This window comes from Jatropha curcas, chromosome 3 (genome assembly GCF_041381405.1).
Source record: "Jatropha curcas cultivar XTBG-Jc1 chromosome 3, XTBG_Jcur_1.0, whole genome shotgun sequence".
Lineage (NCBI taxonomy): Eukaryota > Viridiplantae > Streptophyta > Magnoliopsida > Malpighiales > Euphorbiaceae > Jatropha > Jatropha curcas.
The window spans coordinates 28,930,020-28,949,331 of record NC_143153.1 but is presented as its reverse complement, the minus strand read 5'-3'; the positions used below and the strand labels follow the sequence as shown (position 1 = coordinate 28,949,331).

General features: G+C 34.7%; 1 protein-coding gene and 1 pseudogene across 1 annotated transcript; one reads left to right on the top strand and one right to left on the bottom strand.

The window, feature by feature from the left end:
• Positions 1-5,387: 5,387 nt before the first annotated feature.
• On the bottom strand, positions 5,388-6,094 carry LOC149497872 (peroxidase 3 pseudogene; annotated as a pseudogene).
• Positions 6,095-12,285: 6,191 nt separating this feature from the next.
• LOC105631039 (L-type lectin-domain containing receptor kinase IX.1) lies at positions 12,286-19,203 on the top strand. The gene is given in 2 exon segments (XM_089719513.1): positions 12,286-12,973; positions 17,891-19,203. Coding segments are annotated over 2 exon segments (1,962 nt in total). The 5' UTR covers positions 12,286-12,324.
• Positions 19,204-19,312: the final 109 nt, after the last annotated feature.

Genomic DNA, 19,312 nt, shown 5'->3' with positions numbered 1-19,312 from the left:
TTACACCTTTCGGCCTCTGTAGCCACTATCCCCTTACCATACCTGCTGAGCCTGGTAAATTCTCGCTCATATTCGGCAACTGACAATCTGTTCTGCCTGAAGTATAAGAATTCCTTCCTTCTCGCATCTAGGTAAGCCTCCGTGATGAACTTTTTCTTGAATTCATCCAAGAAGAATTGCCATGTACGCTGCTCTGCTGATACCCGCTGCTGAACAGTAGTCCACCATGTATATGCTTCATCTATGATCAATGAGGTGGCACAAACCAACTTATCCTCTGGTGTACATTGTAATTGTTCCAGAACTCTCAATGTCCCATCCAACCAATACTCAGCTCTTTCTGGACTATCATCCTTGTTAGCACTGAATTCTTTCACCCCATATTTCCGAAGCTTCTCTAGTGGGGGCTTTCTTTCTCTTTCTACTACTATTGGTGCTTGAGGTATCATCCCTGCAATCTGTCGAAAAGTATCTGCAAGTTGCTTTAACAATACCTCTTGACCTGGTGCTACTGGAGCCTCAACCTCCACTGCTCTGGCTTGACCTGGTGCTACTGGAGCCTCACCCTCCACTGCTCTGGAGGCGTGTGACTCACTCTCACCTTCCTGTGACATCCTCCTAAAAGAACAACAACTGCTTAGTTCATCAGGGTAGTCATGGCATGTACACTATACTGACTTATGCATGCAAGCCCGGGGAAACTAAACCTAGGGCTCTGATACCAAAATTTGTAACATCCCTTCCCGGTCCACCCGTAAACCCGAATAAACCGAGTCGAGACGTTACAAACTGGTTGACTGTATGGCCTTACATGCTGAAATCATAATGTATGTTGAATAGAATATCATGCTGGTGTTGTATACAAAAATAATGTACTTTATATTTACAAAACATGATACTAGTGTCAAAATGAAATGGGCCCAACTGTGTGCCCTGTACATGCCATGAAAAGGATAAACAAAAATACACATCCGTATGAGTAGCTACCCTGAAGACTGAGTCTTCTACAGATGAACTGCAGCAGTTGTAAGCCGACTCTCTATGGTCCAACCTCAAAACCTGCGAGTTAAACAGGTAACTCGCTGAGCAAAGAAAGCTCAGTGGATATCTCAACAAATAAAGAAACAATTAAACACATACATGTATAGAAAGAACCATGTAAACACATATGGCACATATAAGCACACACATCATGATACTTTCATGATACTTTGATTATCTTTGTACTGTTTATAATACTGTATAATTCATGAAATATTATGTCAAGATATCTGTATGGCTCCATAAGGTTATAGTGAAACCGAAGTGATAAGAAAAACTGTATGAAACTGGATGAATACTGTATGCTTGGCTGCTATGGCCCATATAATCATATCCACTCAACGGCCTGTAGCCGGAGTATCCAACTGTATGAGGTGCAGATCTGCTATCCTATGTCGCGACATAGCCTTATCTACATGGTTTCTACCTAACCTCAATGGAGCATAATGTTGGTATGTCAATAATATCACACAACATCATATTCATAGTTCATAACTTCATAATTCATAATGTTTATTTGATTTCACATCATTTGCATGCTTGAATGTTGTTTTGATACATGTTCTCATGTTGTATTTTGATGTTAAAATGATTGGAGGCATATAAGTGAAGCAAAGGAATACAATTGCATTGAAAAAGAAGTCCAAAAGTGCATGAAAACACAAGTCGCGAGCGCGTACTTCAAAGTCGCGAGCGCGTAGAATGCAAAATGAGAGACAGTGAGTTATCGGGCACAAGTCGCGAGCGCGTACTTGAAAGTCGCGAGCGCGAGAAGTGCCAAATGAGAGACAGTGAGTTCTCAGGCTAAATTCGCGAGCGCGCGATAAAGGTCGCGATCGCTTACAGGCCAAGGGCCAAGTACGCGAGCGCGTACTTCAAAGTCGCGAGCGCGAGATGTGCCATATGAAAGTCAGAGAGTTTGCGAGCACAAGTCGCGAGCGCGCACTTGAAAGTCACGAGCGCGAGATGTGCCAAATGAGAGTCAGAGAGTTTCAGGTGAAAGTCGCGAGCGCGTAGTTCAAATTCGCGAGCGCGAGAAGGCAACGCGAACTCGTCATGCAATTCGCGCGCGCGCTTCCAGCCTGCACTGTCTGTACTCTTTTGGTCATATCTCTCACTATACAACTCCAATTTGGATGATTCAAAAACCCATGTAAAGCTAACACATAGAGGAACAAATAACTCTTCTATGACACTTCCTAATTCCATCATTAAATGGGGTCAAAATCAAGATGAAGTTACTGGTTAAATTTCCAGCAAAACCTGTTTCAACATAAACTCAATATTTACTTCATTTATTCAATACCTCCCCTGTTTTCCCCTGTTTTCTCACCATTACCAGTCCTCCCACTCAACATGAAGCAATATATTGTCTCACTAGCAACACACCACACAATTCTCATGCAAAGAAATGGAAAATAACAAGAGATATCAAACATTTACTCCAAAAAGCTTGAGTTCTTCTTTAACTTCTTTTCTCTACACTCTTAGAACTCCCTTCACCTATAAATAAGAATTCTTATGAATTCTAAAATAATAGCACCAAATGGTTCAATTATGAACTTCAAGAAGGTTTACTTACTTGGATAGAAGAAAAATTGAAGTTAAGGCTTAACTACCATTAAAATTAAAAGTAAGGTGGAAGAGGAAAGGAAGAAAATGAAGAAGATGAAGATAAAGATGAAAAATGGGAAAGTGAAGTGATAATCACGGGTAGGCCATCAAAAATCAAAGGAGTTTATGGAAAACTTCCTAAATGGTACCTCAATTAGAAAAAAGGCTATCACTTAATACCCAAGCTTGATCTTTTAATGCAAATAAATCCTCACCCATATGCTTTGATCTTTTCTCTCAATCAAGTAACTCCACTTAATAAACCCATTCTACCCCAACCGGGTTTGGTTCAACTCGACTCCATGCTAAGACTCGACTCGGTAGGATGCCACACCACACCTTTCTAGAATGGTCATCAATAAAGCTGACATAATATGAGCATCCACTCAAGGATTTGTCACCCATAGAGCAAACATCAGTGTGTACCAATTCTAGAATACCAGTTTTTCTAGATGGAGAAGGAGATCTTTGAAAGGAAACTCTATGTTATTTACCAGACAAACAATCAGTGCATATTTTCAGAGGCAAACCTTTCAAAGATAGCATTTTCTTCTTAGTGAGAGTCTCCATTCCTTTCTCACTCAAATGACCAAGTCGTTGGTGCCACAACTCAGCAGATGAATCTTCAACTGCATTCACCACTCCCGTGCAAACTTTGGCCTGGGTGTAGTAGAGGGTGTTGAACTTTCTTCCTCTACCGAACACCAAGTTACCTTTGGAAAGCTTCCACGTTCTGTTGACAAACAGATTTGCATAGCCCAATTCATCAAGACAATGAACTGAGATCAGATTGAAGTTTGCTGTAGGAGTGTATCTCACATCTTCCAACCAGAGATCATGATCGGCATTGGTTTTGATGTATACTGTTCCAATGCCGCAATTTTTCACATATGTGCCATTCAAAGTCTTGACATGGCCGTAATCTCTGAGGGTAAGTGATGAAAAATATTCCTTCTTTGAAGAAATATGATAAGAACATGCAGAGTCAATAATCCAAAGAGATTGTTGACTGGTGGAGCATTCAATAAGACCAGCATGAGAAATCAGCGCACTACCATCACCTAGTGCGTCAACATCAATAGCTACAGAGGCTACTTCTGTATCGTCTTTTTCCTCATCATTTTCTTTGGCTCGTTCCTTCTTCCACTTTCTGCAGTGTCTTTGAATGTGACCGGGCTTACCACAATGATAGCAAATGACACATTTCCTTGACTTGGATCTTCTTCGTGAACTGTCACGTTTGTCTGGATTTTGGGGGTATCTGGTTTTGCTTCTCCCCCTCCTTTCTGTAACTGTAAGGAGTGCATCTGAGTTGCTACTCGTACCATTCTACTTACGTCTGGTTTCTTCATTTAGAATGCTTTCCTTAACTGTGGTTAAGGTTAGATTCCCCTCTGACACATTATTGAGCATAACGGTCAGCGTCTCCCAACTGTCCGGCAAGGAACTCAATAAGAATAGTGCCTGCACTGGTCGTCAAACACTATTTTTGACGTCGTCAGTTAGTTCACTATTTCTTGAAATTTGCCCAAGTGATCTGAAGCACTTTCGCCCTCTCTGTACTTTAGATTTACAAGCTTTTTAATTAAAAAAGCTTTGTTCTGGGCATTCTTCCGCTCGTACATGTCCTCCAACTTCTTCCAGATTGAATAGGCATCTTTCTCATGAGCGATATGATTTATGACGCTCATTTCAACAGACTGCCTAATTGTTGCGACTGCTTTTCTATTAGTCGACTTCCAATCGGTCTCATTTATTGAAGCTGGTCTGACCCCTTTCAACTCAATCGTTTCAAAAAGATTTTTGCAGCATAGAAGATCTTCCATTAATATCTTCCATACTGCATAGTTTGATGAGTTGAGTCTAACCATTGTGCCTGTTATCTGTCGTCCATTTTTGACTTGTGCAGAATATTATCACCAACAGAAACCGTATACGTAAATAGTAGTATACGTGAATAGTGACCGTATGCCTGAATAGTAACAGTATACGTAAACAGTATATGTATTCGTGAATAGTAACTGTATACGTAAATAGTACTATGCGTGAATAGTGCTAGGCTTACTTGAAACGGACTGAGCAACAGTAACGCCAATAGTACTGTTCACCATCAACTTTGAGTTACTATTTTACTATTCATCACTAAGTCGATTCTGCAACGTCTTTCCGAACGGACTCCACCAATGGACTCGGCGTAATTTTCTCGTCGTCGTGGTATATTTATTTTCAAAATATATCCACGGATCCGGTAAACCTTCGGCTCTGATACCACTTGTTAGGGCCCGGCAATAAAATTACGATAATAACACAGCAGAAAAATATAAATATGGCACACAGATATTTACGTGGTTCACCCTTTAACTTTTTAGGGCTACGTCCACGGGACAAAAACCGAATATTTCTTCCACTATTAAAAATAGTAGGCTTACAAAGAGAGTAATCCAAAATAGTGGTGCTCAAAAGTGTTTTCCAAAAACACCCTAAATTATCTTCACTATTTTAACTACCCAAGTTTTAGAACCCGTTCTAAAACTCAAAACTCTCTCTTTTGTTTTTGCTCTGCTCGTTGGTGTGTTGAAGTTCTAGCACCATCTCCTATTTATAGGAGAGGTGGAAGCCTGATTAGGAGAGGTGGATGCGTGATTAACGCGTCCACCTACCAACAGATCACCTACCAAAGACTTCTTTTCCTTTTTTTTTTTTTTTTTTTCAAACTACATGTGGTTGATCACCTACCATCTTCTATTTTCAACAAAGTGTGGATCCCACTGAGTAGGCACCGCACAACAAATACCAGTACAGTTGTTTTCTATTTCAGATTTTATAGCATCAATTACATTAAAACCTCTTAAAGTTTGGTTTGGGATCGCATCTTTCTCAGCTTGGTTTGTACTCGTAGAATTTAATAGCACAGAGCCATCACATCCCTGCAAAATAGAATTTATTGATACTAGTTGTGACAAAATAATATTTTGTGGTATCAAACTTTTTGTCATAATAAATTAGTTTAAATGACAAATTAACTTGCCGTAATAAATTGTTATATTACAACAAAACAGGCTTTTGTCACAAGAAACTTATTGAGACAAGCTTATTGTGACGAACTCAGTAACAAACTAAATTTATAATTTCGATTAAGGACGTACGTTGCTGCATATTAAGGACTTACCCTAACGAAACAATCATGAAAATGCATCCTTAGTAAAGGAGCAGCAAGAGTTGGATCACTGGAAATAAACTTTTGAACGACATTGTGGACAATAAGCTCTGCATTAGGGCATGTCTGCTTATAGAACCCTAATTGTAATCCTTTGGAATTAGTTAGGTGGAAGCCTAACCCAGTGTTTAAGTTTAACAATTGAGAATTAGTTGAGCTTAAGAGAAGAAAGAAGAGAATTAGTTGAGGAAGGAGAAGTGAAAGAAGCTTTTGGATCGCCATTGTCTAAGCTGCTTGAAGAAGTGATTTCTAGGCCTGAAGCATATTGGAGAAATTAAGAACGGTATTTATAGTTAAGCTAAATATATAATAGAGAACAATTTTTCAATTAGTTGATTCTTAAGGTCAAAATAATTAGAAAGTTGACTAATGGCCTCTCTTAGCAAAATACATGCATGCCACTCATAGCTCAAAACAAAATAATAATAGTAATAATCCAATTAAATACTTGAGTTCAAAAGACTTATAGGTTAGGAAGCTTATTAAGTATTTTAAACTTCATTTCAGGTCATATGATAAATATTTGGATTGGAAAATCAATTAAGTTACATTTACTCTGATTTCAATTTAAATTTGATATTTGATCATCTTGATGAAAATTGATGGATTTTTAACTAATCAATGTTACAATTTAACCAGAAAAATTATTCAAGATAGAAGATGAAGGGTAAGACTACTATTTAGAGATGAAAAATTTTATATACATACACAAATAGTTATCTTTTATTAGATTTAAACTACTTAAATATAGGTCATTAGATCTAAAAATATCTATTAACTCGCTACTTATAAAACTAGTAATTTCTTACTCATGTATTATTTAATTATATTTATTATTATAATAAAAACCTTGTTTTGTCAATCTAAAAATGGCAGAGAATTACAACAACAAAAATATGAAATATTTTTTCATAAATAATGAAAATAAAGATTTATTAAATTTAAAAAAGTTAGTGAACTAATATTTACCTTCTAAAATAAAATAAAAAATATTTTCTTCTAAAATGAAATAAAAAAAATATATTTTTCTTATGAAATCATTATGTAAATAATATTTTAAATTTGTTATGTTAATGCTAATCATAATATAATTCATGGTTCAATTCTTATACACTCTTACATTAATTATTAGTTATAATGTACTCATAACTCAACTTTTTTTTACTAAAATTATTTTATAATTTATACAATTCTAATTGTTTAATTTATACAATTATTTTATAAAATTATTTTATAATTTATACAATTCTAATTGTTTAATTTGAATTTTATTTGTGATCTGCAAAAAATGATTCAAAACTTAATTTTTTGAATTTATCTATTATAAGCTTGACTTTATATAAAAACAAATTTATCATCTATTAGATTTCAAAACAATAATAAGATTAATTGAATGCATAATAATAATTGCATTATTCTAATACAAAATTAAAATATAATGGTTGATGATCGAATTTATAACACTCACATTATTTTTTAATTAAAAATTTAACACTTGTGCTTTTTAAAATTTTATTGTAAAATTCATAAAAACCATAACTAATTGCTTTAAAAATATAACTTCAAAATTTATTTTCATATCAGAGTTAATTATAAATTATATAACCCATATCTATAATTTTTTTTAATATATTAAGATTGTTTATAGATTTTCATAAAACTAATTATCTTAAAATGTTATTTCTTGTGTTTAAAATAATTTCAGGTACCTTACAATTTATATTAAAATTCTATTTTAATTATCCACATTCACATGCAATCAATAGAAAATCTCATATTAATGTCGTGTTATGCAAAAAAAAAAAAAATCTTAGAAATAGAAATATCTCATATTAATTTAGTGTTTTGCCAAAAAAAAAAAATGATCTTAGAAAAGTTTACTGGGTTTTAGGGTGGAAAATGATTTTCTAAAAGTTAAGAAAAATTAGAAAAAGAAAAAAAAAAGAAAATCTCATGACCTGCCTAGCAAGTTAGCCTGTCTAAATGGCATGCAAAGAGAGTATTTATACATTAATTTTTGAATTTTGTATTATAGTAAAAGCCCAAGTTGAAAAATATAACAATAACAATAGAACAAAATGATTTTCCCCTAATAAATTCCATGTGGGAGGGATTTAGTAGCTTGCGATTTTTTTTTTGTAAGTCCTCCGTTCTTTTTATACAGGCACAACCAATTTTTCATCAAGTTTTAAAAAGTAGTTTAACTAACTTTTTTTTGTTATTTTTTTCTTAATTTACCCCTAATATATAATTTATTTCTCCTCTAATATCAATGCATGTTTTGAAATTATGTTTCAATCTTCAATGAGATTTTAAATGCTTTGTTGAAATGAATAGAATACAAACAGTTGCAAAAATGAAGTTTATGCTCTAACATGTAGGGAGCAATTCATTTTTTGTCTTTTATTTGGAAAAGTTATGTGAGAATATGAAAATTTGTGTTTATTTTAACTTTCCAACTATCTTTGATTATTGAAAGCATACTTTAAATATTGTACGATTTTTTAAATTTTCAGCAAAGTCCGTAAAAATTCCTTTTAATGTGGCCAGCTTGAAAATTCTATGGTCTTTTTCTATTCAAACTTCATTTTAATCAGTGCTCATATAGCCCATATGCGCACATTATTTTTTTTTACAATGGAAATTGATATAAAAAATCCATTCACCAAAATTTATTCACATCAAGTGTTTATCTATACTTTTGTCTGCCACTATTTTAAGAATCTTCAAACTAAAAGCTTTACAAAGGATTAAAATAAAGGTAAGATAGACATTTCATATTGAAATGTTCTCAAAGTTACCAAATTAGGCAAAATTTTTTATATAAAAGAACATTCAAAATGAAAATTTTTCCTATATAAAAAGAACAGAGAACGGTATTTTTATCACCAACTAATAAGCGCTCATAAAAAGAGATAATAATAAAAGCAGAGACTAAATTTCTTTTATGTGATAATAAGTTGTAATTTTGCCAACACTCTAAAATCTCACCTCCAAAGTTTCAAAGTTGCTGGTCTTCTTTGTTTAAATAAATAAATAAATGATTATTTTAATGTCACATCAATAGCTTGTTGGACTTGGGATGTCAACACGCTATATCAATGGAGAAGAAGTAACACAGGAAAGAACATGATTAGCACCAATTCCTAATTAGCAATTGCTTTATTTCTTATATAATTTTATTAAAATAATTTTTAGTGGACTAATATTTGTCTTTTATTTTTTATTTTTTCCCTGAAGTTAGGACTCAACTCAAAACTTGTAGATATAATAATTGCATTTCATTATTAATATTTTCTTTTTTTCAAACAAGCCAAGTTGTGATTAGGATGGTAATGGGTATGGTTGGGATCATGTAATGCAATATCCATACCCAAATCCAATTCTATTCTCAATCCTCATATGTTATGTAATATCTTATCGGGTACGAAATATTTTATCAATCTCTAAAGTCAAAGGATTTAGATATTTCCATGGATACCCATTATCCGTTAATATCCATTTAACACTTATTCATTTTTTTAAAAGTTAAATTATATTGACCGAAAAAATTAAATAATTATCCAAATGATTTATATAATACATAAAAAATATGAAAATGAATTAATACATAAATAAATATCTGAACAATGGTAAATTAAAATTTTAATTCTAAAGTTGTTCTTTTTATTATATGAATATTCCAAATCATTATTACCATTATGATTTTTCTCCATTATTTGAACTGAAATTAAATATTAAAAATTAAATTTTGAATTTCAAAATCTAAAATTTCAAAAATTCGATGAATTCAAATTAATATATGAAAACTAGAGTTAACTTATTTTGCACTATACTACATTAAATTATAATTTATATAGATAATCTACTACAAGTAATCAAATTTATTAAAAATTGTATAAAAAGTAATAAATTTTTAAATATTTGGGGTTTGAATTTCAATTATGGGATCGGCTTCGGGTTTTTAGTAGCAATACTGATATCCAAAATAAACTTTTGAATTTCAATTATATACTCTTTGTAAATTTGTTATTTAGTCGATGTAGAATTTTTAAGAGCAGTAACATGTGAAATTCATGGTAATTTTATATTCTAAAATGATTGATACATCATATGGTTGAAATAGAGCGAAATTTCATCATGTGCAAAGTTCACAGTATTTTACTATTTTTACTTCACAAAGATTTAATCTTCATATCTGAAATGAATTTGGTTATTTATTCCTCAATTTTGTAATATTAATTACACCAAAAGTATCAAAATGTTATTTAATTAATAAGGTTTCAATTCACATATATAAACTAATTTTTTGTTATATGTAATTATTTCCTTGATTTGAAATAAACTAATTACATAGAAAATCACTTGATCAAAATTAAATCCACATGTGAAACAAATTTCGGTTATATTTGATTTTTTTCTCGATTTTGCCACAAGTTAATTACATCAAAAGTATCGGCCTTTATTTTTTATAGGAACAATAAAAGAAATTATAGGGAAAATATTTTTTTCGTCCATAAGGTTTTGCATAATTAATTAATTCGTCATCATGTTTTTGACTATTAATTATTTAGTCCCTGAGGTTTGATTCTGTCACGTTAAACAGTCCTTTCGTCCAAATTTAATTGCTTTTGCAGTTAAATCGATGTAAAAACAAAGAGAGAGGAGAGAGATATATTCTTAAATGCGATATTGTACCCTTAATGAGATCAATCAAAAAGAGATATTTTGAAATAGATTATATCTAATTTCCTTCCACTTCTGAACTTTCTCTACAAAATCAAAGGCTAGGGTTTTTTCTCCCTCACAAAACCCTTTATCATGTCTTCATCATGCGACGGCAACAACTCATTTGAGGGGAGGTTTGTCAATTTTGTATTGTAAGTATGGGAAAAGAGCCAGGATAAGGATCTCTAAACAAAAATCGTCTCTACTATTATTGTGTCGATAATGTCTGTGGATCATTTCTAGGTTGGTGTAAGCAAGTTGACGTTGATTCAAGCCAAACCAAAGCTAATAGTGAGAATGAAGTCAGGCAAAGAAGTGTTCCTCAGGGTGTTAGTGATATGAAGGAGGAGCTTTTGTTGATTCAGACTGAGATGATGTCTGCTAAAATGCCTGTTCCTATGTTTTGTGTCCCTACGCCATCTGTTAGTTCTACTGAGCCTTCCATCACTAATTCTAGCATTGGAGTTGGTCGTTGATTAGGTAAATAATCAGATTGTTGGGTCATGAACCTTTTAATTCATTAGTATGGTCTTTTCTGTTGTGAATCTTTCTTCTTGTATTGCAGAATTGTTCTGTTTCTTTCTTATCAGAGCATATGATAGATTGCATTCCAGAAATAACTTGTGACCTAAGGTTGTGTTAAATTTTGGGCCCGAAAGAGCAGATGGGCTGAATTTTTGAACTTGCAATGTCACAGTACTATTGAGTTGAATCTTAACGTAAATTATTCGAGGGTATCTTTCCTTGTAATTGAGTGTAAAGACAACTCAATATAATAGATTTTAAAAGGTAAAATTAATCCCTTCTAGATAGCTCATTTTAATTTGAAACGTATAAAGAAAATTATATAAAAATTCAAATTCAGATTTAAGTCTTCTTCTCCTCTTTTTTTTATTTTTTCTTCTTTACTCTAAAAATACTTTGTCAAGTTATGATTTGGCTCGACATCCCGAATTTTGTCATCCAAGTGCTTTCCACCAAATTGCTTATTAGATTTTGGATTGCCATTCTTATATTATATCCTTATTATAATTTATGATTAGAAAAAATTACATATCAGTCTAAAACCATACAAGTGAAACTTGTCCAAAATTATTTTCTAATTAAAGCAGTTGAAACTTTTGCATCAAGGAAAATACAAGACGACTTAATATTTATATATCCATAATGATAATAATGTTTAAAGGAGATTTCGAAATTTTTATAGCAACATGAAATATTTAAATACTAACAATTCTACTAGATTCCCGATTTGACCGGGTACACATAATATTATATAAAGAATTTTGATTTTATTCGTATATTTTATCATAATATAAAATATTACCCTGTATTTTTTTGAAATACGTTTTATTTATATATTTTGCCTTATCCTTTTGTCAATATTTATATGTTTTCTGTTAAATACACAAACAAATTAGTTAATTTTGTAAAAAAAAAGATAAAATAATAATTTATTGACAAAAAAAAGTATAAAAAAAAGAAGTTAGTAGAAGGATGTAAAGGTATAACAGAGACAAAAGATAGGAAGAGAACAATATATTTTAAAAAAATGCAAGGGCAATATCATATATTATAGCAAAATACAGGGACAAAATCATAAGTTTTCCCCATATTATATATATATATATATATATATATATATATATATATATATATATATGCGAAGTTAGCATGCCGTTTAAATTGCTGCCATAGCAATCCTGTTGTACGAGTTTTTGATCATGTACTTTGCACGTTTGTTACTTTTATTACTTGTTATTGTTATTCCTCTTTCAAATTCTGTTTACCTCAAAAAATCTAGCTTTGATCCTGATGTAGCCGATATACTCTATCATGGCGATGCAGCATCTTCATCAGGCGTAATCGAGTTAATTAACAGTCACATTTATATATGTCGTGTCGGTTGGGCCACCTTGGCTAAGAGAGTCCCGCTTTGGGACTCAAATTCTGGGCAGGTTTCGGATTTCACAACTCATTTCACTTTCATCATTGGCACTCAAGGTCAGTCTCAGTCCACATATGGCGATGGCCTCGCCTTTTTTCTTTCTGCTGCTGGATTTGAAATCCCACCAAATTCCGCTGGTGGGTTTTTAGGCCTTTTTAATACTTCAACAATTGATGATACTTCTAAGAATCAAATTGTTATGGTGGAATTTGATTCATTTCGAAATGCAGAATGGGATCCGCAGCCTGTAATGGGACATGCGGGTATAAATAGCAAATCTCTTAGTTCTGTTGTTTATACTGGTTGGAATGCGAGTTTTCATAGCGGAGATGCTGCTGATGTGTGGATTTCTTACAGTGGTAGTAGTAAAAATTTGAGTGTTTCATGGTCTTACGAAAACATCTAAAATAAAGAAAAAGATAATGGTTTACAGTGTTGTGTTGTTTATTAGAAAAGTGCATAATTTATACAAGTACAAGTATCAATCTCATCCTATAATTAAGCTATGTCAATCTCGTATTTATAGAAAGGATATACAATGACAGATGGTAAAGATAATTACAATTAACTGATTAATATTTTCCTTAATACTCCCCCTCAAGTTGGAGAGTGTATGTTTTGTATTCCCAACTTGCTTCTCAAGAACTGAAATTGTTCACGTCCCAAAGCCTTTGTGAAGATATCTGCTAACTGTAATCGTGTAGGAACATATTGTGGTTTGACCAATCCTGACTGCAACTTCTCTCTAACAATGTGACAATCTATCTCGATGTGTTTTGTTCGTTCATGAAAAACAGGATTCGCCGCTATATGTAATGCTGCTTGATTATCACAAAACAAAGATGCCGGCCCCGTCTGACTTACTTTTAGATCACGAAGCAAATAATGGATCCAAGTCAACTCAAGGCATGTATTTGCCATAGATCTGTATTCTGCTTCTGCCGAAGACCTAGAAACATTAGTTTGTTTCTTTGACTTCCATGAGATCAATGAACTTCCCAGAAATATGCAATAACCTGAAATGGAACGTCGTGTTGTACGACAACCAGCCCAATCTGAGTCACAAAAGGCTGACAATTTCAAATTATTTTCGCGCGGCAACAGCAAACCTTGTCCTGGAGTACTTTTAATATACTTTAAAACCCGAATGGCTGCTTCCCAATGTGGTTTTCTTGGTTCATGCATGTATTGAGATAATGTGCGGACAGAATAAACAATATCCGGTCTCGTTACCGTTAAATAGATCAACCGACCGATCAATCGTCTGTATCTTGTTGGATCATGTAATTTTTCTCCATCTGTGAGTGTTAATTTAACATTTTGTTCCATTGGGAAGCTCTCCGGCCGTGAACCTGTATGGCCAGAATCTTCCAAAATATCTAGCGCATATTTGCGTTGGGACATAAAAATACCCTTTTTAGAATGAGAAAATTCTATACCCAAAAAATAACCAAGCTTTCCCAGATCCTTGATTAAAAATTTCTTGAATAAGAATTGTTTAAGGGCCATGATTTCTTGCATACTATTCCCTGTCACAAGGATGTCGTCTACATAAATAAGTACTGCAGTGAAGGATGTATCTTGCTGTTTGGTAAATAAGGAGTAGTCTGCTTTTGACTGTGCAAAACCGGCGGATGCTAATGCCTCAGAAAAGGTAGAAAACCAATTACGGGATGCTTGTTTTAGCCCATAGAGGGACTTGTTGAGCCGACAAACCATGTTCTCCCCCTGTCGGCATAATCCGGGAGGCAGTTCCATGTAGACAATTTCCTGCAAATTTCCATGTAAAAAAGCATTTTGTACATCCAATTGATGAGTAAACCAATTTCTGGCAGCAGCAATAGTAAGTAAACAACGAAGAGTTGTCATTTTTGCTGTAGGAGAAAAGGTTTCCTTGTAGTCGAGACCTTCTACCTGTGTATATCCTTTTGCAACGAGGCGAGCTTTATATCGCTCAATTGTACCATCAGAATGATATTTTATTTTGTAAACCCACCTGCAGCCAATAGGCTTGTGACCGGGGGGAAGAGGAACAAGAGACCAAGTGTTATTGCGCTGTAATGCTTGTAATTCAGCATCCATAGCTGCTTGCCAATGAGGGATTTGGACAGCTTGGGAATAGGTGGTAGGTTCAACCTGGGATGTTATACTGGCTAAAAAAGCACGATGAGATAATGAAAATTGTGAAAGAGATAGATAATGAGACAGAGGATACCTTGTATTTCGACGAGGACTTGTGCGAGGGGATGAATGATTGACTGCAGCAGACATGAAGTACTCTTGATGCCAGGCTGGAGGTTGGCGGTCGCGAGTTGAGCGACGAAGATTTTGGAAATTGTCATTCAGTTGAGGTGGTGAAGAGCTGGAAGATTCTGACAAAGGGAAAGATTGCGGTGATGACGAAGTGGAATTAATGGGCAAAGGGCGGTTGTTTTGAGGAGATTGTGGAGATGTAGATGGCGCTGGAGATAAAGGAGAATCTTGTGGAGATGGAGATGGCGCTTGAGATAAAGGAGAATCTTGTGGAGATGTAGATGGCGCTGAATTATGCGGGGGTGGGGATGAATCTGACGTAATATGTGGTTGGGATATCTTGGATTCTGCTTCTGGGAAAATTGGCAATAAAGGAAAATTATGTGCCACAGGATTAGGAGAAGATTGTGATGACGGCATATTATTTGGAGACGCAAAAGGAAAAGTATCCTCTTGGAAGTAGACATCTCTGCTAATAAGGAATTTTTGTGTAGAGAGGTCATATAATTTATAGCCTTTTTTGCCATGAGGATATCCCATAAAAACGCACCGAATGGCACGGGGATCGAATTTTCCTTTTGGGTGAACGTTTGTTGCGTAGCACTGGCAACCAAAAATTCGCAAGTGATCAAGTGAGGGTGGCCTTTTGTAGAGCTTTTCATATGGTGATTGATTAGATAAAAGAGGAGTTGGAAGCCGGTTAATTAAATATACGGCTGTAAGAATACATTCCCCCCAGAATTTAAGAGGTACATGTGATTGAAAAAATAAAGAACGTGCCACATTTAGTATGTGACGATGCTTGCGTTCGACTACTCCGTTTTGTTGTGGAGTATAAACGCATGTATTTTGGAACTCGATGCCTTGATTGAGAAGGAAATTTTGTAAAGGCTGAAATTCACTCCCATTATCTGTGCGAATGATTTTAACGGAAGTGTTAAACTGTGTTTTTGTAAACTGAATAAATTTGATGAGTAAGTCGGATGTTTCTGATTTTTGTTTCATAAGAAAAACCCAAGTACAACGAGTAAAATCGTCAACTATGGTGAGAAAAAAACGTGCCCCAGAATGCGAAGGAATTTTATGAGGTCCCCATACATCGCAGTGTAATAATTCGAATGGAATTTTAGTTGTGATAGAACTAATTGGAAAAGGCAATCTCGTTTGTTTTGCAAGAGGACAAATACTACAATTATTGTGAAATGAGACTGTTTCTTTATTAATTGGTAATGAAGAGGAAAGTAATTTGAAGTGAGAAAAAGAAACATGTCCGAGGCGTGAATGCCATAAATCGGGACTATTTGAGACTTGGAAGGAAGCTGGAGAAATGGAATCCTGCATCATGTAATAGAGTCCCCCATGTTGTTTACCCCAGCCAATCATCTTCCCCGTCGTTAAGTCCTGCAAAATACATGAGTCAGGAAAAAAAGTGACAGAACAATTAAGATCTTTTGTAATTTTGCTGGCTGATATTAAGTTTAAACGAAAAGTGGGTACGCATAGGACATTTTTGAGTGTTATATCCTGATTGAAAACCATGTTGCCAGTGTGTGTAATCGGCGCAGATGTGCCGTTTGGTAAATTTACTGTGTGAGAGAAAGATGGTTGACGTTTTGACAAGAGGGAAGGGTGCGACGTCATGTGATCGGTGGCACCACTATCTAAAATCCAAGAATTGGTAAAAATAGAATTGACATGAGATATGAATGTTGAAAACAAACCTGCTGCGTTTGCAAAAGTATCACTATTACCAGAAGAGGAATTCTGATTCATGGTAGATAATGCTTTGGCTAATTGTTGAAGATATTCAGGCGAAAAACCCATGAGGGAATTGCCATCATTCATGCTCGAATTTTTTGCCATATTTGCCGCAGATTGTGGCTTGCTTCGTGAACCTCGATTCTGTTGTGGTGGTCCGCCTTTGTTGTTTTTCAGCCTACAGCGATCCTCCGTGTGTCCGCCTTTGTCACAGAATTTGCAGTAATATTTCAAAGTTCTGCATTCTTCAATTGTGTGACCAGAACGATGGCAATGATCACACGTTTTGTTATTTTTGATCCCGGATGCCTTGCTCTGGATATTCGCGGCAATGGTGAAGCTCTCAGCGGGTTCTGATGACAATTGTCTCTGTGTCTCCTCTTGAATTACCAGGGAATATGCCTGTCGTACGTTGGGTAATGGTGTCATCATGAGGATATTTGACCTTACCCCTTTATATGATTCATTCATACCCATAAGAAACTGCATCAACCTGTCCTCCTGAAGTTGTTCCTGATGTGCCTTGGCATGATTACAAGTGTAGGGATCTCGATAATTTTCGAGTTCATCCCATAAAGCTTTGAGTTTGGTATAATATGAGGCCACAGACATAGAGCCTTGTGAGATTGTTGCAATAGATTTCTGAATTTGGAATATTGCCGGTGCATTCTTTTGGGAAAATTGATCTTTGAAGTCTGTCCAAACTTGGTATGCTGTTTTGGCATGAATGACACCTTCTGCCAGGTCTGCTTCAACAGAATGAGTAAGCCAAGAAAGTATTAGGCTGTTGCATTGATTCCACAATGCGAGTTCCGTAGGTTTTTCTTCTTGGGACGGGGCTTCTAGCGACCCATCGATGAATCCTAACTTGTTCTTCGCAGTAAGAGCGTGAATCATAGCCTTACTCCATGATCGATAATTTTCTCCATTTAATTTAACTGGTACGAGCATGTGACCAGGTTGATCTGAATGATGAACGTAATATGGATGCGAAGGATCCATATTACCAGCTTTTGATGATTCCATGTTACGGGCTTTTGGTGATTCGTCGCCCATTGTTGACTATGGAAAAGGAAAGAAAACGGAAGCTTCAAGAGCACCAGGAAAGTTGCTCTGATACCATCTAAAATAAAGAAAAAGATAATGGTTTACAGTGTTGTGTTGTTTATTAGAAAAGTGCATAATTTATACAAGTACAAGTATCAATCTCATCCTATAATTAAGCTATGTCAATCTCGTATTTATAGAAAGGATATACAATGACAGATGGTAAAGATAATTACAATTAACTGATTAATATTTTCCTTAATAAAACACCGTAAATCCTCAAGAAAATTCTAGTTTACATTGTGTAATTGATCTCACCAAGGTTTTGCCTGAGTTTGTTACTATTGGTTTTTCAGCTGCTACAGGCGCAATCCAGGAAAGTGCTCAAATTCTTTCATGGGAATTCAACTCCACCTTGGAAATAAATGAAAAAACTGAAAAATTTTCAAAAAAGACAAGAACAATAGTTGGAGTTGCAGTTTCTTTATGTCTTCTCGGAACTGTGGCAGTAGTAGGAATTTTGATTTCCTGGAGGAGGAAAAGAATAAGAGCGGTGAAAATGAACTTAACAACATCAATAAATAATGAAGAACTCGAAAGAGGAGCAGGACCGAGAAGATTTTCTTACCAAGATCTTGTTTCAGCTACTAATAATTTCTCAAATGAAAGATTGTTAGGTATAGGAGGGTTTGGTGCTGTTTATAAAGGGTACTTAATAGATATAGATATAGCAATTGCTGTAAAGAAAATTTCAAGTGGGTCAAGACAAGGTAAAAAGGAGTACATAACTGAAGTGAAAACAATTGGCCAATTGAGGCATAGAAATCTCGTGCAACTTTTGGGTTGGTGTCATGATAGAGGTGAATTTCTACTTGTTTATGAGCTCATGCCTAATGGTAGTCTTGATGCTCACTTATTTGGTAAGAAAAATCCTCTTCCATGGTCTGTACGTTACAAAATATCACTTGGTCTAGCCTCGGCTTTGCTTTATCTTCATGAAGAATGGGAGCAATGCGTAGTGCATAGAGATGTTAAGTCGAGCAATGTAATGCTCGACTCTAATTTTAATGTGAAGCTTGGTGACTTTGGTTTAGCGCGTCTTATGGACCATGAACTCGGTCCACAGACAACTGGGTTGGCCGGAACTCTGGGTTACTTAGCTCCGGAATACATGCTCACAAGAAGAGCTAGTAAAGAATCAGATGTATACAGCTTTGGGATCGTGGCTTTAGAAATTGCCAGTGGGAAAAGAGCAGTTGATCATATAATTAAGCAAGAAAATGACATGAATTTAGTAGAGTGGATTTGGGAACTTTATGGGCATGGTAAGCTTCATTTGGGTTTTGACAAGGAACTTTATATGGATTTTGATGAGAGGCAAATTGAGTGTCTGATGATCGTTGGATTATGGTGCGCTCATCCTGATCGTGCTCATAGGCCTTCAATAAGACAAGCAATTCAAGTTTTGAAATTTGAGAATGAAATTCCATATCTTCCTTCTAAAATGCCTGTGCCTATATTTCATGCAACTGCACCACCTTCTGCTAGCGTTAGTCAACGCTCCATAACTGATTCCAGTCTTCAAGTGGGCCGTTGAGTAATTTTCCTTGCATGTTGTGAGTTCTTCTTCTTTGAAGACCTAAACATAAATGTGTTATTTTTTTGTGTTTTTTTTTTTTTTTTTGAAAGAAAAATGTGTTATTTGT